The 23,160-nt window shown below is 61.9% G+C and overlaps 1 protein-coding gene across 1 annotated transcript in view; it reads right to left on the reverse strand.

Annotated features, from left to right (window-relative positions):
• The window catches only part of FBXO42 (F-box protein 42), a 67,198-nt gene extending 49,052 nt beyond the window's left edge, over nt 1–18,146 (reverse strand). Inside the window, exons 1-7 of the mRNA XM_075332465.1 lie at nt 17,909–18,146; nt 16,342–16,458; nt 11,901–12,035; nt 10,506–10,659; nt 10,244–10,354; nt 8,862–8,958; nt 8,730–8,786 (exon numbers count right to left, since the gene is read on the reverse strand). Of these exons, the coding sequence (XP_075188580.1) occupies nt 8,730–8,786; nt 8,862–8,958; nt 10,244–10,354; nt 10,506–10,659; nt 11,901–12,035; nt 16,342–16,458; nt 17,909–18,128 (891 nt within the window). The 5' untranslated portion in view covers nt 18,129–18,146. The remainder of the gene's footprint in view (nt 1–8,729; nt 8,787–8,861; nt 8,959–10,243; nt 10,355–10,505; nt 10,660–11,900; nt 12,036–16,341; nt 16,459–17,908) is intronic.
• Nucleotides 18,147–23,160: the final 5,014 nt, after the last annotated feature.

A 23,160-nucleotide genomic window follows, 5' to 3' on the forward strand; every position in this document is an offset into this window, starting at 1 on the left:
CCATTCTTCCGCACACACTCCTCACATCCTGTATGGAGACACTAGTCACCTGCATTGCTCAGGTGGATTTTGGCCCATTCTTCTGCACACACTCCTCACATCCTGTATGGAGACACTAGTCACCTGCATTGCTCAGGTGGATGTTGGCTCATTCTTCCGCACACACTCCTCACATCCTGTATGGAGACACTAGTCACCTGCATTGCTCAGGTGGATTTTGGCCCATTCGTCCGCACACACTCCTCACATCCTGTATGGAGACACTAGTCAACTGCATTGCTCAGGTGGATTTTGGCCCATTCTTCCGCACACACTCCTCACATCCTGTATGGAGACACTAGTCACCTGCATTGCTCAGGTGGATTTTGGCCCATTCTTCCGCACACACTCCTCACATCCTGTATGGAGACACTGGTCGCCTGCACTGCTCAGGTGGATTTTGGCCCATTCTTCCACACACACTCCTCACATCCTGTATGGAGACACTAGTCACCTGCATTGCTCAGGTGGATGTTGGCTCATTCTTCCGCACACACTCCTCACATCCTGTATGGAGACACTAGTCACCTGCATTGCTCAGGTGGATTTTGGCCCATTCGTCCGCACACACTCCTCACATCCTGTATGGAGACACTAGTCACCTGCATTGCTCAGGTGGATTTTGGCCCATTCGTTCGCACACACTCCTCACATCCTGTATGGAGACACTAGTCGCCTGCATTGCTCAGGTGGATGTTGGCTCATTCTTCCGCACACACTCCTCACATCCTGTATGGAGACACTAGTCACCTGCATTGCTCAGGTGGATTTTGGCCCATTCGTCCGCACACACTCCTCACATCCTGTATGGAGACACTAGTCACCTGCATTGCTCAGGTGGATTTTGGCCCATTCGTCCGCACACACTCCTCACATCCTGTATGGAGACACTAGTCGCCTGCATTGCTCAGGTGGATTTTGGCCCATTCTTCCGCACACACTCCTCACATCCTGTATGGAGACACTAGTCACCTGCATTGCTCAGGTGGATTTTGGCCCATTCTTCCGCACACACTCCTCACATCCTGTATGGAGACACTAGTCGCCTGCATTGCTCAGGTGGATTTTGGCCCATTCTTCCGCACACACTCCTCACATCCTGTATGGAGACACTAGTCACCTGCATTGCTCAGGTGGATTTTGGCCCATTCTTCTGCACACACTCCTCACATCCTGTATGGAGACACTAGTCACCTGCATTGCTCAAGTGGATTTTGGCCCATTCGTCCGCACACACTCCTCACATCCTGTATGGAGACACTGGTCACCTGCATTGCTCAGGTGGATTTTGGTCCATTCTTCCGCACACACTCCTCACATCCTGTATGGAGACACTAGTCCCTGCATTGCTCAGGTGGATTTTGGCCCATTCTTCCGCACACACACTCCTCACATCCTGTATGGAGACACTAGTCACCTGCATTGCTCAGGTGGATTTTGGCCCATTCTTCCGCACACTCTCCTCACATCCTGTATGGAGACACTAGTCGCCTGCATTGCTCAGGTGGATTTTGGCCCATTCTTCCGCATACACTCCTCACATCCTGTATGGAGACACTAGTCGCCTGCATTGCTCAGGTGGATTTTGGCCCATTCTTCCGCACACGCTCCTCACATCCTGTATGGAGACACTAGTCCCTGCATTGCTCAGGTGGATTTTGGCCCATTCTTCCGCACACACTCCTCACATCCTGTATGGAGACACTAGTCTCTGCATTGCTCAGGTGGATTTTGGCCCATTCTTCCACACACACTCCTCACATCCTGTATGGAGACACTAGTCGCCTTCATTGCTCAGGTGGATTTTGGCCCATTCTTCCACACACACTCCTCACATCCTGTATGGAGACACTAGTAGCCTTCATTGCTCAGGTGGATTTTGGCCCATTCTTCCACACACACTCCTCACATCCTGTATGGAGACACTAGTCACCTGCATTGCTCAGGTGGATTTTGGCCCATTCTTCCACACACACTCCTCACATCCTGTATGGAGACACTAGTCGCCTTCATTGCTCAGGTGGATTTTGGCCCATTCTTCCGCACACACTCCTCACATCCTGTATGGAGACACTAGTCGCCTGCATTGCTCAGGTGGATTTTGGCCCATTCTTCCGCACACACTCCTCACATCCTGTATGGAGACACTAGTCACCTGCATTGCTCAGGTGGATTTTGGCCCATTCTTCTGCACACACTCCTCACATCCTGTATGGAGACACAAGTCTCTGCATTGCTCAGGTGGATTTTGGCCCATTCTTCCACACACACTCCTCACATCCTGTATGGAGACACTAGTCGCCTTCATTGCTCAGGTGGATTTTGGCCCATTCTTCCGCACACACTCCTCACATCCTGTATGGAGACACTAGTCACCTGCATTGCTCAGGTGGATTTTGGTCCATTCCTCCGCACACACACTCCTCACATCCTGTATGGAGACACTAGTCGCCTGCATTGCTCAGGTGGATTTTGGCCCATTCTTCCGCACACACACACCTCACATCCTGTATGGAGACACCAGTCGCCTGCATTGCTCAGGTGGATTTTGTCCACTCTTCCGCACACACTCCTCACATCCTGTATGGAGACACTAGTCGCCTGCATTGCTCAGGTGGATTTTGGTCCATTCCTCCGCACACACACTCCTCACATCCTGTATGGAGACACTAGTCGCCTGCATTGCTCAGGTGGATTTTGGTCCATTCCTCCGCACACACACTCCTCACATCCTGTATGGAGACACTAGTCGCCTGCATTGCTCAGGTGGATTTTGGCCCATTCTTCCGCACACACACACCTCACATCCTGTATGGAGACACCAGTCGCCTGCATTGCTCAGGTGGATTTTGTCCACTCTTCCGCACACACTCCTCACATCCTGTATGGAGACACTAGTCGCCTGCATTGCTCAGGTGGATTTTGGCCCATTCTTCCGCACACACACACCTCACATCCTGTATGGAGACACCAGTCGCCTGCATTGCTCAGGTGGATTTTGGCCCATTCTTCCGCACACACCCCTCACATCCTGTATGGAGACACTAGTCGCCTGCATTGCTCAGGTGGATTTTGGCCCATTCTTCCGCACACACTCCTCACATCCTGTATGGAGACACTAGTCGCCTGCATTGCTCAGGTGGATTTTGGCCCATTCCCCCGCACACACTCCTCACATCCTGTATGGAGACACTGGTCACCTGAATTGCTCAGGTGGATTTTGGTCCATTCTTCCGCACACACTCCTCACATCCTGTATGGAGACACTAGTCGCCTGCATTGCTCAGGTGGATTTTGGTCTATTCTTCTGCACACACTCCTCACATCCTGTATGGAGACACTAGTCGCCTGCATTGCTCAGGTGGATTTTGGCCCATTCTTCCGCACACACTCCTCACATCCTGTATGGAGACACTAGTCCCTGCATTGCTCAGGTGGATTTTGGCCCATTCTTCTGCACACACTCCTCACATCCTGTATGGAGACACTAGTCGCCTGCATTGCTCAGGTGGATTTTGGCCCATTCTTCCGCACACACTCCTCACATCCTGTATGGAGACACTGGTCACCTGCATTGCTCAGGTGGATTTTGGCCCATTCTTCCGCACACACTCCTCACATCCTGTATGGAGACACTAGTCGCCTGCATTGCTCAGGTGGATTTTGGCCCATTCTTCTGCACACACTCCTCACATCCTGTATGGAGACACTAGTCCCTGCATTGCTCAGATGGATTTTGGCCCATTCTTCCGCACACACTCCTCACATCCTGTATGGAGACACTAGTCGCCTGCATTGCTCAAGTGGATTTTGGCCCATTCTTTCGCACACACTCCTCACATCCTGTATGGAGACACTAGTCCCTGCATTGCTCAGGTGGATTTTGGCCCATTCTTCCACGCACACTCCTCACATCCTGTATGGAGACACTAGTCGCCTGCATTGCTCAGGTGGATTTTGGCCCATTCTTCCGCACACACTCCTCACATCCTGTATGGAGACACTAGTCGCCTGCATTGCTCAGGTGGATTTTGGCCCATTCTTCTGCACACACTCCTCACATCCTGTATGGAGACACTAGTCCCTGCATTGCTCAGGTGGATTTTGGCCCATTCTTCTGCACACACTCACATCCTGTATGGAGACACTGGTCACCTGCATTACTCAGGTGGATTTTGGCCCATTCTTCTGCACACACTCCTCACATCCTGTATAGAGACACTAGTCCCTGCATTGCTCAGGTGGATTTTGGCCCATTCTTCCGCACACACTCCTCACATCCTGTATGGAGACACTAGTCACCTGCATTGCTCAGGTGGATTTTGGCCATTCTTCCGCACACACTCCTCACATCCTGTATGGAGACACTAGTCGCCTGCATTGCTCAGGTGGATTTTGGCCCATTCTTCCGCACACACTCCTCACATCCTGTATGGACACACTAGTCGCCTGCATTGCTCAGGTGGATTTTGGGCCATTCTTCCGCACACACTCCTCACATCCTGTATGGAGACACTAGTCACCTGCATTGCTCAGGTGGATTTTGGCCCATTCTTCCGCACACACTCCTCACATCCTGTATGGACACACTGGTCACCTGCATTGCTCAGGTGGATTTTGGTCCATTCTTCCGCACACACTCCTCACATCCTGTATGGAGACACTAGTCCCTGCATTGCTCAGGTGGATTTTGGCCCATTCTTCCGCACACACTCCTCACATCCTGTATGGAGAAACTAGTCACCTGCATTGCTCAGGTGGATTTTGGCCCATTCTTCTGCACACACTCCTCACATCCTGTATGGAGACACTAGTCACCTGCATTGCTCAGGTGGATTTTGGCCCATTCTTCCGCACACACTCCTCACATCCTGTATGGAGACACTAGTCGCCTGCATTGCTCAGGTGGATTGTGGTCCATTCTTCCGCACACACTCCTCACGTCCTGTATGGAGACACTAGTCACCTGCATTGCTCAGGTGGATTTTGGTCCATTCTTCCGCACACACTCCTCACATCCTGTATGGAGACACTAGTCACCTGCATTGCTCAGGTGGATTTTGGCCCATTCTTCTGCACACACTCCTCACATCCTGTATGGAGACACTAGTCACCTGCATTGCTCAGGTGGATTTTGGCCCATTCTTCTGCACACACTCCTCACATCCTGTATAGAGACACTAGTCCCTGCATTGCTCAGGTGGATTTTGGCCCATTCTTCCGCACACACTCCTCACATCCTGTATGGAGACACTAGTCACCTGCATTGCTCAGGTGGATTTTGGCCATTCTTCCGCACACACTCCTCACATCCTGTATGGAGACACTAGTCGCCTGCATTGCTCAGGTGGATTTTGGCCCATTCTTCCGCACACACTCCTCACATCCTGTATGGACACACTAGTCGCCTGCATTGCTCAGGTGGATTTTGGCCCATTCTTCCGCACACACTCCTCACATCCTGTATGGAGACACTAGTCACCTGCATTGCTCAGGTGGATTTTGGCCCATTCTTCCGCACACACTCCTCACATCCTGTATGGACACACTGGTCACCTGCATTGCTCAGGTGGATTTTGGTCCATTCTTCCGCACACACTCCTCACATCCTGTATGGAGACACTAGTCCCTGCATTGCTCAGGTGGATTTTGGCCCATTCTTCCGCACACACTCCTCACATCCTGTATGGAGAAACTAGTCACCTGCATTGCTCAGGTGGATTTTGGCCCATTCTTCTGCACACACTCCTCACATCCTGTATGGAGACACTAGTCACCTGCATTGCTCAGGTGGATTTTGGCCCATTCTTCCGCACACACTCCTCACGTCCTGTATGGAGACACTAGTCACCTGCATTGCTCAGGTGGATTTTGGTCCATTCTTCCGCACACACTCCTCACATCCTGTATGGAGACACTAGTCACCTGCATTGCTCAGGTGGATTTTGGCCCATTCTTCTGCACACACTCCTCACATCCTGTATGGAGACACTAGTCACCTGCATTGCTCAGGTGGATTTTGGCCCATTCTTCCGCACACACTCCTCACATCCTGTATGGAGACACTAGTCGCCTGCATTGCTCAGGTGGATTGTGGTCCATTCTTCCGCACACACTCCTCACGTCCTGTATGGAGACACTAGTCACCTGCATTGCTCAGGTGGATTTTGGTCCATTCTTCCGCACACACTCCTCACATCCTGTATGGAGACAATAGTCACCTGCATTGCTCAGGTGGATTCTGGTCCATTCTTCTGCACACACTACTCACATCCTGTATGGAGACAATAGTCACCTGCATTGCTCAGGTGGATTTTGGCCCATTCTTCCGCACACACTCCTCACATCCTGTATGGAGACACTAGTCGCCTGCATTGCTCAGGTGGATTTTGGACCATTCTTCCGCACACACTCCTCACATCCTGTATGGAGACACTAGTCGCCTGCATTGCTCAGGTGGATTTTGGCCCATTCTTCCGCACACACTCCTCACATCCTGTATGGAGACACTAGTCGCCTGCATTGCTCAGGTGGATTTTGGCCCATTCTTCCGCACACACTCCTCACATCCTGTATGGAGACACTAGTCCCTGCATTGCTCAGGTGGATTTTGGCCCATTCTTCTGCACACACTCCTCACATCCTGTATGGAGACACTAGTCACCTGCATTGCTCAGGTGGATTTTGGCCTTTTCTTCCACACACACTCCTCACATCCTGTATGGAGACACTAGTCACCTGCATTGCTCAGGTGGATTTTGGCCCATTCTTCCGCACACACTCCTCACATCCTGTATGGAGACACTGGTCACCTGCATTGCTCAGGTGGATTTTGGTCCATTCTTCCGCACACACTCCTCACATCCTGTATGGAGACACTAGTCACCTGCATTGCTCAGGTGGATTTTGGTCCATTCTTCCGCACACACTCCTCACATCCTGTATGGAGACACTGGTCCCCTACATTGCTCAGGTGGATTTTGGTCCATTCTTCCGCACACACTCCTCACATCCTGTATGGAGACACTAGTCGCCTGCATTGCTCAGGTGGATTTTGGTCCATTCTTCTGCACACACTCCTCACATCCTGTATGGAGACACTAGTCACCTGCATTGCTCAGGTGGATTTTGGCCCATTCTTCCGCACACACTCCTCACATCCTGTATGGAGACACTAGTCGCCTGCATTGCTCAGGGGGATTTTTGCCCATTCTTCCGCACTTCACTCACCACATTTAGCTCCGGTGATCGGCTCAACCATTCCAGCAGATTTATTTCCTTTCCTCGGCCGTGTGTTTGGGGTCATTGTGTTGCTGAAATCTGTGGCAATAGATCAGGAATGTCTCAGTACATTTGTACATTCATCCTTTAATTATATGAGGTTTGCCAGTGACATCTGCTGAAACACAACCGCACACCATGGTGATCCCACCTCCACACTGCACTGGTGTTGGGTGATTTGCCTTTTGGTCTCCAAACATGGTGTGTATTATGACCTCCAAATAGTTCAGTTTTGGTTTCATGTGCCCGGCTCTTTGATAATTCTTTTCCCTCCTGTGTGAATTTTTGCGGGCAGCACCTGGTCATGGCCGGTTTATGGTGAAATCATGTTCTCTCCACTTCCGGATTATGTACACTAGTATACAGTATGGACAGTCAGTGGAGCCTCCAATAGTTTAGAAATTCTCCTGTAACCAATGCCATCAGTATATCTTGCAACAATAAGGTTGTGAAGTTCTTGAAGCAGCTCACTGGTTTTACCCATCATGAGCTGTTTCTTGTGTGGCACGTTGGTAATGAGAGCTTTTTATCGGCATCAGTTGCTATGTTTCTCATTGGCAGGATTGCTTTCTAATTACTGATAGATTTCAGCGGGTGTCAGGACTTTCCAGGGTTTTTTGCTCCTCTCTTACTTCATGTGCTCAATACTTTCCCCTGTGGCATTTCTCATTATTACACATCATTTTTGGTGATTTATCTGCCTGTGTGGATTGGATGGGTTGTTACCGACATCTGGTGACAAATTCTTGTCAATACTAGTTCTAGAAATAGATTTACTTAGAAAATTGGTGAAGTGTTCAATACTTATTTCATCCGCTGTGTATACACACAGAGCCGGGGAATAGATACACACAAGTATCGTGCCTTGAAAAAGTATTCATACCTTGTTATGTTTTCCCATTTTTTTGTTAAGTTCTTTTGGGAGTGGCAAATATACAATGAGCGGGGTGCAGCCTTCCAAAGTGGTGCTACGCTGGGGGAACCAGTAGGGTCAGTTACAATGTAAACCCCCCGGGGCTGCTCACGTGGTAGACCCTCGTATGGCATGGACCGTATCTGGTACGTGTAGTGCATTCGGGGGTCTGGGGGGGGGGGGCAGACCCTGACATACAATAGTATATACATTCAGCTTGTATGAAGGGAACGCAGATGTTATCACTATTGACCTAACTATGGGGTGTGACAAGAGGGCGGCCGCGGGGGAACGGGGGCACCACTCGAGCCCTGGGTGCACCATAGCTGCGGTGATGGGTGGGGGGCAAACAGGGTACAGCTCAGGGTATTTATCAGACACAATCCCCCCTTCTTTTTGGTGTTTGTTGAGTAGATATTAAACTTTGAAGTAATTACTATTTGTGGGTAGAGTATATCCATATAATAATACACACACGCGGTGCACCGACACTCACAGCGTTGGGTCCTCCGCAGCCGCCCAGGATCAGGATGGTCTCATGGTCGATGACGATCTAGGAGGGAAGGACGGACATTATCATCCCACATTCTCCAATATGAGGGAAGGGGCCCGCCGGGCCCGAGCGTACCTGGGACTGGCCTCCGCGGGGGTGCGGGCTGGGACTGGAGAGGTTTGGCTTGGACCACGACCACTGCTCCATATCGAGCACCCAGACGTCGCTGCTCCTGGAGGAGGAATAGGACAGGTCTCAGGCCATGGTCACGTTAGCACAGAGCTCGGCGTGAGGGCCACGTCACTCCCATTGTCAGGTGGATTAGACGCGTCCGTGGATGAATGGCTGAACACTTTCTGGCCGTGTCCTTTGGAGTCGACTACTCAGTTGTGTCCAGCAAAAAAATGAGGGACTCACAACAGAAAGGAGTGCCCACGTGTGCCTCACTGGACACGTCAGGGCCACGAGCGGTCTACTCCCTCCAATGAGTGTCCTCCTGGACACAGGCTCCATTACTGAAGGGGACGCGCAGGTGACGAGACTCCGCGCCACGTGCTTCATCAGTGTGAACACCGCCTTACTGTGACCTCCTCCTCAACGGAGAGGACGTCCCCGGAGAACAGCCGGACCCCCTCCCGCTGCGGCACGTGCACCCAGAGAAGTGATTTACTGAATGTGGAAATAATTATACTGCGGTACGTGCCGTGGCAGACGTGGGGCCAGCGCCAGCAAGACCACCCCGAGTGGGAGGATGAGAGCCGACACACAATGTGGTATATGAGGACAAAGCTGGCAGTAAGAAGGTCCTAAATGGACGCACGGGACGCCATTGAGGAAGCTCCCCGTGTCACCATAGTCCCTGCAGCAGGACGTGGTACCGCTCCCCGTGTCACCAGTCCCCGCAACTGGACGTGGTACCACTCCCACTATCGCCACAGTCCCCGCAACTGGACGTGGTACCGCTCCCCGTGTCGCCAGTCCCTGCAACTGGACGTGGTACCGCTCCCCGTGTCGCCAGTCCCCGCAACTGAACGTGGTACCGCTCCCCGTGTCACCACAGTCCTCACCGCTGGACGTGGTACTACTCCCCGTGTCACCACAGTCCTCACTTCTGGACGTGGTACCACTCCCACTATCGGCACAGTCCTCACCGCTGGATGTGGTACCAGTCCCACTATCGGCACAGTCCTCACCGCTGGACGTGGTACCACTCCCCGTGTCACCACACTCTTCGTGGCAGGACGTGGTACCACTCCCCATGTCGCTACAGTCTCCGCGGCTAAACGTGGTGCCGCAGCCTATAGTGGGCCGATGTCATCTCGTATAGAGGTGATCGTTCCATATAACACCACTCACCTAGAAGTCCACCGTGCCGCGGTCGGGGGTGACATTCCCTATATGCGCTCATCAGGCGCTGGTATTTAGCCCTTCATGTACACGGATCGCGCCCGTTTACTGTGGTGAAAGCCGTGGCCGCACCTCAGCATCAAAGGAGAATATATTAACAGCCATCTTACATTTGTCGAGAGCCTAGAGATCCCCCGAAAACGATCATCTTGTCCCCGATCACACAGGACGAGTGGCCGGCCATGGGCGGGGGGCCGTGGGTGGTCACGATGCAGTTCCACCTGGAAAGACGACATGTGGTTATTACAATATTGTACCGATTGCTCTGCCGAGACGATGGAGGCCAATGTGACCCCCCGAGGACGCAGCTCCGGCTGGCAGCGTGTGCGTCACACGGGGGTCTCCTCCCCGACCAGCAGGGGCACAGCTCACCAGTTCTTAGATGGGGAGTACGTATGGATCTCATCAAAGAAGCGCTCGGGCTGATGTAAGGGGTAGGGGCTCGGCCGCGTCCACCCCCCGAACAGAACCAGCAGCTCCTTGTACACCACCAGTGTGGCCCCGGCCTTGGGGGATGGATAGGAACCTGGAAAACACAAGATGCCGCGGTGAGGAGGCGCCACGTCTGCGATCCCCCCCGCCGCACAATGCCACATCTGCGATCCCCCCCCCGCCGTACAATGCCACGTCTGCGATCCCCCCCCGCCGCACAATGCCACATCTGCGACCCCCCCGCACAATGCCACGTCTGCGATCCCCCCCGCCGCACAATGCCACGTCTGCGATCCCCCCCGCCGCACAATGCCACATCTGCGACCCCCCGCACAATGCCACGTCTGCGATCCCCCCCCCCGCCGCACAATGCCACGTCTGCGATCCCCCCCCCGCCGTACAATGCCACGTCTGCGATCCCCCCCCGCCGCACAATGCCACATCTGCGACCCCCCGCACAATGCCACGTCTGCGATCCCCCCCGCCGCACAATGCCACATCTGCGATCCCCCCCCCGCCGCACAATGCCACGTCTGCGATCCCCCCCCGCCGTACAATGCCACGTCTGCGATCCCCCCCGCCGCACAATGCCACATCTGCGACCCCCCGCACAATGCCACGTCTGCGATCCCCCCCCGCCGCACAATGCCACATCTGCGACCCCCCGCACAATGCCACGTCTGCGATCCCCCCCCCCGCCGCACAATGCCACGTCTGCGATCCCCCCCCCGCGGCACAATGCCACGTCTGCGATCCCCCCCGCCGCACAATGCCACATCTGCGATCCCCCCCCCGCGGCACAATGCCACGTCTGCGATACCCCCCCCCCGCCGCACAGCGCCATCTTCAAGATTCCTCCTCCCGACATCAGACTTGGGTTTTGGGGGATTTGCAGGGTTTATGTTTCGCCATTCACCATCTAATGTGCGGAGACACAGGAAATAAATCCTTATGTGGTGCGAGGTGGAAACATGGACATCCTCCTGAGGTTTGGGATCGGAGGTCAGAATGCGCTGGACGCCATTGTCCTGATCCATGCCACATCCGCAGCGTGCACGTTACACGACGCGGCCCCGGGGCGCAAGCCACCACCCGGCTCCGGGGCGCAAGCCTCCACCCGGCTCCGGGGCGCAAGCCTCCACCCGGCTCCGGGGCGCAAGCCTCCACCCGGCTCCGGGGAGACCTCTCCGCAGTGAATTTCTCGGGTAGCGCTGGGAATCACAGACCATGTCATCCCAACCCCAGAGACTGAGGAGGGTCCGGGGGTCCGTCCCTACAGTCCGGAGCATCCCCTCACTCACAGATCATCCCCCCACAGAGCCGCACGGCACCCACCTGACGCCAGAGGACGGATCCATTCTTTGCTGTTCAGGTCCAGCCGCCACAGGTCATTGAAGGCCGCATTACAGCTGCTCTGGGTGCAGCCGCCGAACACGTACATGGACTGGTTGGAATCGTAGTAACAAGCACCTGGGGAAAAAGCTCATAAGTGGAGAAAGAGCAGGAGAACCCCCATCATCCAGTACCGAGGCCGACTAACTCCTCCGTAACAACCGGAGACCCGCCCCCCGCCAGGGCTCCCGGACACCCGCCCCCCGCCAGGGGTGCCGGACACCCGCCCCCCGCCAGGGGTGCCGGACACCCGCCCCCCGCCAGGGCTCCCGGACACCCGCCCCCCGCCAGGGCTCCCGGACACCCGCCCCCCGCCAGGGCTCCCGGACACCCGCCCCCCGCCAGGGCTCCCGGACACCCGCCCCCCGTCAGGGCTCCCGGACACCCGCCCCCCGTCAGGGCTCCCGGACACCCGCCCCCCGTCAGGGCTCCCGGACACCCGCCCCCCGTCAGGGCTCCCGGACACCCGCCCCCCGTCAGGGCTCCCGGACACCCGCCCCCCGTCAGGGCTCCCGGACACCCGCCCCCCGTCAGGGCTCCCAGACACCCGCCCCCCGTCAGGGCTCCCAGACACCCGCCCCCCGTCAGGGCTCCCAGACACCCGCCCCCCGTCAGGGCTCCCAGACACCCGCCCCCCGTCAGGGCTCCCAGACACCCGCCCCCCGTCAGGGCTCCCAGACACCCGCCCCCCGTCAGGGCTCCCAGACACCCGCCCCCCGTCAGGGCTCCCAGACACCCGCCCCCCGTCAGGGCTCCCAGACACCCGCCCCCCGTCAGGGCTCCCAGACACCCGCCCCCCGTCAGGGCTCCCAGACACCCGCCCCCCGTCAGGGCTCCCAGACACCCGCCCCCCGTCAGGGCTCCCAGACACCCGCCCCCCGTCAGGGCTCCCAGACACCCGCCCCCCGTCAGGGCTCCCAGACACCCGCCCCCCGTCAGGGCTCCCAGACACCCGCCCCCCGTCAGGGCTCCCAGACACCCGCCCCCCGTCAGGGCTCCCAGACACCCGCCCCCCGTCAGGGCTCCCAGACACCCGCCCCCCGTCAGGGCTCCCAGACACCCGCCCCCCGTCAGGGCTCCCAGACACCCGCCCCCCGTCAGGGCTCCCAGACACCCGCCCCCCGTCAGGGCTCCCAGACACCCGCCCCCCGTCAGGGCTCCCAGACACCCGCCCCCCGTCAGGGCTCCCAGACACCCGCCCCCCGTCAGGGCTCCCAGACACCCGCCCCCCGTCAGGGCTCCCAGACACCCGCCCCCCGTCAGGGCTCCCAGACACCCGCCCCCCGTCAGGGCTCCCAGACACCCGCCCCCCGTCAGGGCTCCCAGACACCCGCCCCCCGTCAGGGCTCCCAGACACCCGCCCCCCGTCAGGGCTCCCAGACACCCGCCCCCCGTCAGGGCTCCCAGACACCCGCCCCCCGTCAGGGCTCCCAGACACCCGCCCCCCGTCAGGGCTCCCAGACACCCGCCCCCCGTCAGGGCTCCCAGACACCCGCCCCCCGTCAGGGCTCCCAGACACCCGCCCCCCGTCAGGGCTCCCAGACACCCGCCCCCGTCAGGGCTCCCAGACACCCGCCCCCCGTCAGGGCTCCCAGACACCCGCCCCCCGTCAGGGCTCCCAGACACCCGCCCCCCGTCAGGGCTCCCGGACACCCGCCCCCCGTCAGGGCTCCCGGACACCCGCCCCCCGTCAGGGCTCCCGGACACCCGCCCCCCGTCAGGGCTCCCGGACACCCGCCCCCCGTCAGGGCTCCCGGACACCCGCCCCCCGTCAGGGCTCCCGGACACCCGCCCCCCGTCAGGGCTCCCGGACACCCGCCCCCCGTCAGGGCTCCCGGACACCCGCCCCCCGTCAGGGCTCCCGGACACCCGCCCCCCGTCAGGGCTCCCGGACACCCGCCCCCCGTCAGGGCTCCCGGACACCCGCCCCCCGTCAGGGCTCCCGGACACCCGCCCCCCGTCAGGGCTCCCGGACACCCGCCCCCCGTCAGGGCTCCCGGACACCCGCCCCCCGTCAGGGCTCCCGGACACCCGCCCCCCGTCAGGGCTCCCGGACACCCGCCCCCCGTCAGGGCTCCCGGACACCCGCCCCCCGTCAGGGCTCCCGGACACCCGCCCCCCGTCAGGGCTCCCGGACACCCGCCCCCCGTCAGGGCTCCCGGACACCCGCCCCCCGTCAGGGCTCCCGGACACCCGCCCCCCGTCAGGGCTCCCGGACACCCGCCCCCCGTCAGGGCTCCCGGACACCCGCCCCCCGTCAGGGCTCCCGGACACCCGCCCCCCGTCAGGGCTCCCGGACACCCGCCCCCCGTCAGGGCTCCCGGACACCCGCCCCCCGTCAGGGCTCCCGGACACCCGCCCCCCGTCAGGGCTCCCGGACACCCGCCCCCCGTCAGGGCTCCCAGACACCCGCCCCCCGTCAGGGCTCCCAGACACCCGCCCCCCGTCAGGGCTCCCAGACACCCGCCCCCCGTCAGGGCTCCCAGACACCCGCCCCCCGTCAGGGCTCCCAGACACCCGCCCCCCGTCAGGGCTCCCAGACACCCGCCCCCCGTCAGGGCTCCCAGACACCCGCCCCCCGTCAGGGCTCCCAGACACCCGCCCCCCGTCAGGGCTCCCAGACACCCGCCCCCCGTCAGGGCTCCCAGACACCCGCCCCCCGTCAGGGCTCCCAGACACCCGCCCCCCGTCAGGGCTCCCAGACACCCGCCCCCCGTCAGGGCTCCCAGACACCCGCCCCCCGTCAGGGCTCCCAGACACCCGCCCCCCGTCAGGGCTCCCAGACACCCGCCCCCCGTCAGGGCTCCCAGACACCCGCCCCCCGTCAGGGCTCCCAGACACCCGCCCCCCGTCAGGGCTCCCAGACACCCGCCCCCCGTCAGGGCTCCCAGACACCCGCCCCCCGTCAGGGCTCCCAGACACCCGCCCCCCGTCAGGGCTCCCAGACACCCGCCCCCCGTCAGGGCTCCCAGACACCCGCCCCCCGTCAGGGCTCCCAGACACCCGCCCCCCGTCAGGGCTCCCAGACACCCGCCCCCCGTCAGGGCTCCCAGACACCCGCCCCCCGTCAGGGCTCCCAGACACCCGCCCCCCGTCAGGGCTCCCAGACACCCGCCCCCCGTCAGGGCTCCCAGACACCCGCCCCCCGTCAGGGCTCCCAGACACCCGCCCCCCGTCAGGGCTCCCAGACACCCGCCCCCCGTCAGGGCTCCCAGACACCCGCCCCCCGTCAGGGCTCCCAGACACCCGCCCCCCGTCAGGGCTCCCAGACACCCGCCCCCCGTCAGGGCTCCCAGACACCCCGCCCCCGTCAGGGCTCCCAGACACCCGCCCCCCGTCAGGGCTCCCAGACACCCGCCCCCCGTCAGGGCTCCCAGACACCCGCCCCCCGTCAGGGCTCCCAGACACCCGCCCCCCGTCAGGGCTCCCAGACACCCGCCCCCCGTCAGGGCTCCCAGACACCGCCCCCCCGTCAGGGCTCCCAGACACCCGCCCCCCCGTCAGGGCTCCCAGACACCCGCCCCCCGTCAGGGCTCCCAGACACCCGCCCCCCGTCAGGGCTCCAGACACCCGCCCCCGTCAGGGCTCCCAGACACCCGCCCCCCGTCAGGGCTCCCAGACACCCGCCCCCCGTCAGGGCTCCCAGACACCCGCCCCCCGTCAGGGCTCCCAGACACCCGCCCCCCGTCAGGGCTCCCAGACACCCGCCCCCCGTCAGGGCTCCCAGACACCCGCCCCCGTCAGGGCTCCCAGACACCCGCCCCCCGTCAGGGCTCCCAGACACCCGCCCCCCGTCAGGGCTCCCAGACACCCGCCCCCCGTCAGGGCTCCCAGACACCCCGCCCCCCGTCAGGGCTCCCAGACACCCGCCCCCCGTCAGGGCTCCCAGACACCCGCCCCCCGTCAGGGCTCCCAGACACCCGCCCCCCGTCAGGGCTCCCAGACACCCGCCCCCCGTCAGGGCTCCCAGACACCCGCCCCCCGTCAGGGCTCCCAGACACCCGCCCCCCGTCAGGGCTCCCAGACACCCGCCCCCCGTCAGGGCTCCCAGACACCCGCCCCCCGTCAGGGCTCCCAGACACCCGCCCCCCGTCAGGGCTCCCAGACACCCGCCCCCCGTCAGGGCTCCCAGACACCCGCCCCCCGTCAGGGCTCCCAGACACCGCCCCCCGTCAGGGCTCCCAGACACCCGCCCCCCGTCAGGGCTCCCAGACACCCGCCCCCCCGCCTGGGCTCCCGGAGACCTTCACTGCTGGCAGCGCTCGTATGGGCTGATGACTGGTCAGATGGCTGAGAGGTCTCTTTAAGAGTAGGGTCGCCCCCAGCCCCATTTCATTGTTAACCCCCGCAGCTCTGCGATGTTTCCTGCCGACACTATACTCACTGTGCGAGAAGCGCTGAGTTATCGGGGTCCCGGGGTACGGATAGGTGCGGCTCTCCCACTGGATATTCCCATCATGGACGGCCTTAATGAACCCGTGATAGCACTGGTGAGCGACGCCTGGGGGCAGAGGAAGCAACAAATATATATATATATATATACACTGTATACACCAGCACAACCCCAGCCCCCAGCCTCCCACACACACGGCCCCTCATTACAGGCTACATAAGGGCACCCGGGGGCTTCTGCTGCTGATGGGGGGTGGGAGATCGCAGCCGTGGTCCGGAGAAGCCCAGGAGAAGGAGAACATAGGACGCGGTGTCTGGACGGAGCAGAAAGAGGGGAATATTCATGTCACCCACTATAGACGGTGACGAGGCCGGATCACAAGACACACCCATCTGCAGGAGGCCGCCAGACACTGAGGGTGTGTAGACTTCTGCATCATGTCCTCCGATTGTGCCAAAGCGTCCAGCAGAGAAGAGGAAGGAAAGACTGACGTCTGCACCGAGTAACCCGTCTGATATGTGCCCCCAGCTCCTCTGCTGAGCCGTGCGTCTCCATGGTAACAGACCACATACAAGCCGCCAAGGGCCACAGATCGGGGGGGCCGCCCACCCACCTAAAGAGGCCACAGATCGGGGGGGGGCCGCCCACCCACCTGGAGAGGCCACAGATCGGAGGGGCCGCCCACCACCTGGAGAGGCCACAGATCGGGGGGGGCCGCCCACCCACCTGGAGAGGCCACCCACCTGGAGAGGCCACAGATCGGAGGGTTCGCCCACCCACCTGGAGAGGCCACAGATCGGAGGGGCCGCCCACCCACCTGGAGAGGCCACAGATTGGGGGGGGGGGGCGCACACCCACCTGGAGAGGACACAGATTGGAGGGTTCGCCCACCCACCTGGAGAGGCCACAGATCGGAGGGGGGCCGCACACCCACCTGGAGAGGACACAGATTGGAGGGGTCGCCCACCCACCTGGAGAGGACACAGATCAGGGGGGGCCGCACACCCACCTGGAGAGGACACAGATTGGAGGGGGCCGCACACCCACCTGGAGAGGACACAGATTGGAGGGGTCGCCCACCCACCTGGAGAGGCCACAGATCGGGGGGGGCCCGCACACCCACCTGGAGAGGCCACAGATCGGGGGGGGCCGCACACCCACCTGGAGAGGCCACAGATCGGGGGGGGGCCGCACACCCACCTGGAGAGGACACAGATTGGAGGGGTCGCCCACCCACCTGGAGAGGCCACAGATCGGGGGGGGCCGCACACCCACCTGGAGAGGACACAGATTGGAGGGGTCGCCCACCCACCTGGAGAGGCCACAGATCGGGGGGGGGCCGCACACCCACCTGGAGAGGCCACAGATCGGGGGGGGCCGCACACCCACCTGGAGAGGCCACAGATCGGGGGGGGGCGCACACCCACCTGGAGAGGACACAGATTGGAGGGGTCGCCGCAGCAGAGCCCCCATATTCTCTCCCCTGATCAGGCCGGGGGTGAACGCCCCAGTCCCCCCATGATGCAGAGCGGCGGTCGGGCAGGCGGTGGCGTCTTACCCTTGATCAGCCGGTACCACTGCTTGCACACCAGGGCGGCCGTCTTGTGCTCCTGGTAGGGGGACAGGAAGGACAGGATGTACTCCAGCACCTCCTCCGGCAGCTCGCACATGGACCGCCGGTGTGTGGCCTCCTCGTCCTGCTCCATCGTCCCGTCTACTGCGTCCTCTCCGTCAATGGCCATGAAAGCGTCATCTTCACTCTCGGAGGAGCCGGCCATGACACGCACGCGACCTGCGGAGGCAACGGCAATGCAAGAGTGAAGGGGCGCAGCGCTAAAGTGACAGCGCCAATCCCATCCCAGAGATCGGGGGATTACAGGCAGCGTCTATGTGCGACCGCCAGATGGTGCACAGGAAAAAACACGCCAGAGGAAATAGCTAAAAACCGTCACAAGTAATAGCGGCCTGAGGCAGAGGCCCAGCGCGTGGAGGCCGCCGGCAGAGGCCCAGCGCGTGGAGGCCGCCGGCAGAGGCCCAGCGCGTGGAGGCCGCCGGCAGAGGCCCAGCGCGTGGAGGCCGCCGGCAGAGGCCCAGCGCGTGGAGGCCGCCCGGCAGAGGCCCAGCGCGTGGAGGCCGCCGGCAGAGGCCGCTGGCAGAGGCCCAGCGCGTGGAGGCCGCCGGCAGAGGCCCAGCGCGTGGAGGCCGCCGGCAGAGGCCCAGCGCGTGGAGGCCGCCGGCAGAGTGGGCAGGCAGACTACAAATAACAGGGCGGCTAGGGAGAACCATAACAATCCCAAGAGTGGGAGAACTGAAGCCCCCGTATGTGGAGAGGCAGAAAGCGACCACCACTGCTGCCGAGAACACAGAGCAGAAGCCGCACATGCTCAGTACAGCTCCATCACTTAGGGGCCGCAGCAAGTCACACCGATCACCCATCCCAAAGCTGTGATCTATGTTGTTTAAAGGAACAACCCCTTTAAGGTAATATCCCATAATGCTCTGCAACACATGGAGGCCGCGGAGAGAGACACCGCCAGAGGTGCGGCTGAGGAGGGTGGGATGGAAAAGAGGCACGGCCCCCGCAGGAAGCCCCGTCCTGCTGCCGGGCAGATCCCCCCACTTACTGGAGTCACCACACAGCTGCAGACAATCAGCTGCAGACAATCAGCTGCAGACAATCAGCTGCAGACAATCAGCTGCAGACAATCAGCTGCAGACAATCAGCTGCAGACAATCAGCTGCAGACAATCAGCTGCAGACAATCAGCTGCAGACAATCAGCGTGAAGAGGCCGAGGACAAAGAGCGCACAGGACGGCTATTAGCTCTGATGCCAATGAGTCCCCAAATCTGAGGGCCCGCAATCACTGCAGGAAACAGGGGGACAAACGAAGCCCCCAGAGACCCTCCAATATCCCCACAACATGCCAGACACGGGACGCTCCGATCAGGGCTGTGGAGTCGGTAAGCCAAACCTTCGACTCCGACTCCTCAAATTCTCTTGCACCGACTCCGACTACGGCTCCGACCTCCGACTCCTACATATATTGCTTATAGTTAGGTGAAAAATTTATTGTAGTACATGAATATGTGTATGTGAACATCAGACATTTAATAATTTTTATGATACGATAATCAAGATATTTGGATAGAACATAAAATATATTTATTGGATACAACTTTAGAACACAAAAAACTGTAATAAATTGTAAATATGTAATACACTATGTAATATACAGTAGATTACATATATATCTTGTGTGTGTATATACACTGTGTGTATATATATATATATATATATATATATATATATATATATATATATATATATTACATATTTACAATTTATTAGTTTTTTGTGTTCTAAAGTTGTATTCCAATAAATATTTTATGTTCTATCCAAATATCTTGATTATTGTATCATAAAAACAATTAAATGTCTGATGTTCACATTGTACTACAATAAATGTTTCACTTAAATATAAGCATTATACTAAATGTTATTATTTAGTAAAATATTCAGCATTCTGCATTGCACTCCTGTCCCCAATTTATTATATATTTTAGGAGTCGGAGTCGGTGCATTTTATACCGACTCCAACTCCGACTCCGACTCCACCAAAATGAGCTCCGACTCCGACTCCACGACTCCGACTCCACAGCCCTGGCTCCGACCCCGGCCCGCCCCGCCACACGCGGGACGCTCAGACCCCGGCCCCCGCCCACACGCGGGACGCTCAGACCCCGGCCCCCGCCACACGCGGGACGCTCAGACCCCGGCCCCCGCCACACGCGGGACGCTCAGACCCCGGCCCCCGCCACACGCGGGACGCTCAGACCCCGGACCCCGCCACACGCGGGACGCTCAGACCCCGGACCCCGCCACACGCGGGACGCTCAGACCCCGGACCCCGCCACACGCGGGACGCTCAGGACCCCGGACCCCGCCACACGCGGGACGCTCAGACCCCGGACCCCGCCACACGCGGGACGCTCAGACCCCGGACCCCGCCACACGCGGGCCGCTCAGACCCCGGACCCCGCCACACGCGGGCCGCTCAGACCCCGGACCCCGCCACACGCGGGCCGCTCAGACCCCGGACCCCGCCACACGCGGGCCGCTCAGACCCCGGACCCCGCCACACGCGGGCCGCTCAGACCCCGGACCCCGCCACACGCGGGCCGCTCAGACCCCGGACCCCGCCACACGCGGGCCGCTCAGACCCCCGGACCCCCGCCACACGCGGGCCGCTCAGACCCCGGACCCCGCCACACGCGGGCCGCTCAGACCCCGGACCCCGCCACACGCGGGCCGCTCAGACCCCGGACCCCGCCACACGCGGGCCGCTCAGACCCCGGCCCCCGCCAGACACGGGCCGCTCAGACCCCGGACCCCGCCAGACACGGGCCGCTCAGACCCCGGCCCCCGCCAGACACGGGCCGCTCAGACCCCGGCCCCCGCCAGACACGGGCCGCTCAGATCCCGGCCCCCGCCAGACACGGGCCGCTCAGACCCCGGCCCCCCGCCACACACGGGACGCTCAGACCCCGGACCCCGCCACACACGGGACGCTCAGACCCCGCCACACACGGGACGCTCAGACCCCGCCACACACGGACGCTCAGACCCCGCCACACACGGGACGCTCAGACCCCGCCACACACGGGACGCTCAGACCCCGGACCCCGCCACACACGGGACGCTCAGACCCCGGACCCCGCCACACACGGGACGCTCAGACCCCGGACCCCGCCACACACGGACGCTCAGACCCCGGACCCCGCCACACACGGGACGCTCAGACCCCGGACCCCGCCACACACGGGACGCTCAGACCCCGGACCCCGCCACACACGGGACGCTCAGACCCCGGACCCCGCCACACACGGGACGCTCAGACCCCGGACCCCGCCACACACGGGACGCTCAGACCCCGGACCCCCGCCACACACGGGACGCTCAGACCCCGGACCCCGCCACACACGGGACGCTCAGACCCCGGACCCCGCCACACACGGGACGCTCAGACCCCGGACCCCGCCACACACGGGACGCTCAGACCCCGGACCCCGCCACACACGGGACGCTCAGACCCCGGACCCCGCCACACACGGGACGCTCAGACCCCGGACCCCGCCACACACGGGACGCTCAGACCCCGGACCCCGCCACACACGGGACGCTCAGACCCCGGACCCCGCCACACACGGGACGCTCAGACCCCGGACCCCGCCACACACGGGACGCTGTGACCCCCGGACCCCGCCACACACGGGACGCTCAGACCCCGGACCCCGCCACACACGGGACGCTCAGACCCCGGACCCCGCCACACACGGGACGCTCAGACCCCGGACCCCGCCACACACGGGACGCTCAGACCCCGGACCCCGCCACACACGGGACGCTCAGACCCCGGACCCCGCCACACACGGGACGCTCAGACCCCGGACCCCGCCACACACGGGACGCTCAGACCCCGGACCCCGCCACACACGGGACGCTCAGACCCCGGACCCCGCCACACACGGGACGCTCAGACCCCGGACCCCGCCACACACGGGCCGCTCAGACCCCGGACCCCGCCACACACGGGCCGCTCAGACCCCGGACCCCGCCACACACGGGCCGCTCAGACCCCCGGACCCCGCCACACACGGGCCGCTCAGACCCCGGACCCCCGCCACACACGGGACGCTCAGACCCCGGCCCCCGCCACACACGGGACGCTCAGACCCCGGCCCCCGCCACACACGGGACGCTCAGACCCCGGCCCCCGCCACACACGGGACGCTCAGACCCCGGCCCCCGCCACACACGGGACGCTCAGACCCCGGACCCCGCCACACACGGGACGCTCAGACCCCGGACCCCGCCACACACGGGACGCTCAGACCCCGGACCCCGCCACACACGGGACGCTCAGACCCCGGACCCCGCCACACACGGGACGCTCAGACCCCGGACCCCGCCACACACGGGACGCTCAGACCCGGACCCCGCACACACGGGACGCTCAGACCCCGCCACACACGGGACGCTCAGACCCGCCACACACGGGACGCTCAGACCCCGGCCCCGCACACACGGGACGCTCAGACCCCGGACCCCGCCACAACACGGGACGCTCAGACCCCGGACCCCGCCACAGACGCTCAGACCCCGGACCCCGCCACACACGGGACGCTCAGACCCCGGACCCCGCCACACACGGGCCGCTCAGACCCCGGACCCCGCCACACACGGGCCGCTCAGACCCCGGCCCCCGCCACACACGGGACGCTCAGACCCCGGCCCCCGCCACACACGGGACGCTCAGACCCCGGCCCCCGCCACACACGGGACGCTCAGACCCCGGCCCCCGGCCACACACGGGACGCTCAGACCCCGGCCCCCGCCACACACGGGACGCTCAGACCCCGGCCCCCGCCACACACACGGGACGCTCAGACCCCGGCCCCGCCACACACGGGACGCTCAGACCCCGGCCCCCGCCACACACGGGACGCTCAGACCCCGGCCCCCGCCACACACGGGAACGCTCAGACCCCGGCCCCCGCCACACACGGGACGCTCAGACCCCGGCCCCGCCACACACGGGACGCTCAGACCCCGGCCCCCGCCACACACGGGACGCTCAGACCCCGGCCCCCGCCACACACGGGACGCTCAGACCCCGGCCCCCGCCACACACGGGCCGCTCAGATCCCGGCCCCCGCCAGACACGGGCCGCTCAGACCCCGGCCCCCGTCACACACGGGACGCTCAGACCCCGGACCCCGCCACACACGGGACGCTCAGACCCCGCCAC

Source organism: Anomaloglossus baeobatrachus, unplaced genomic scaffold, assembly GCF_048569485.1.
Source record: "Anomaloglossus baeobatrachus isolate aAnoBae1 unplaced genomic scaffold, aAnoBae1.hap1 Scaffold_3344, whole genome shotgun sequence".
Classification (NCBI taxonomy): Eukaryota; Metazoa; Chordata; class Amphibia; order Anura; family Aromobatidae; genus Anomaloglossus; species Anomaloglossus baeobatrachus.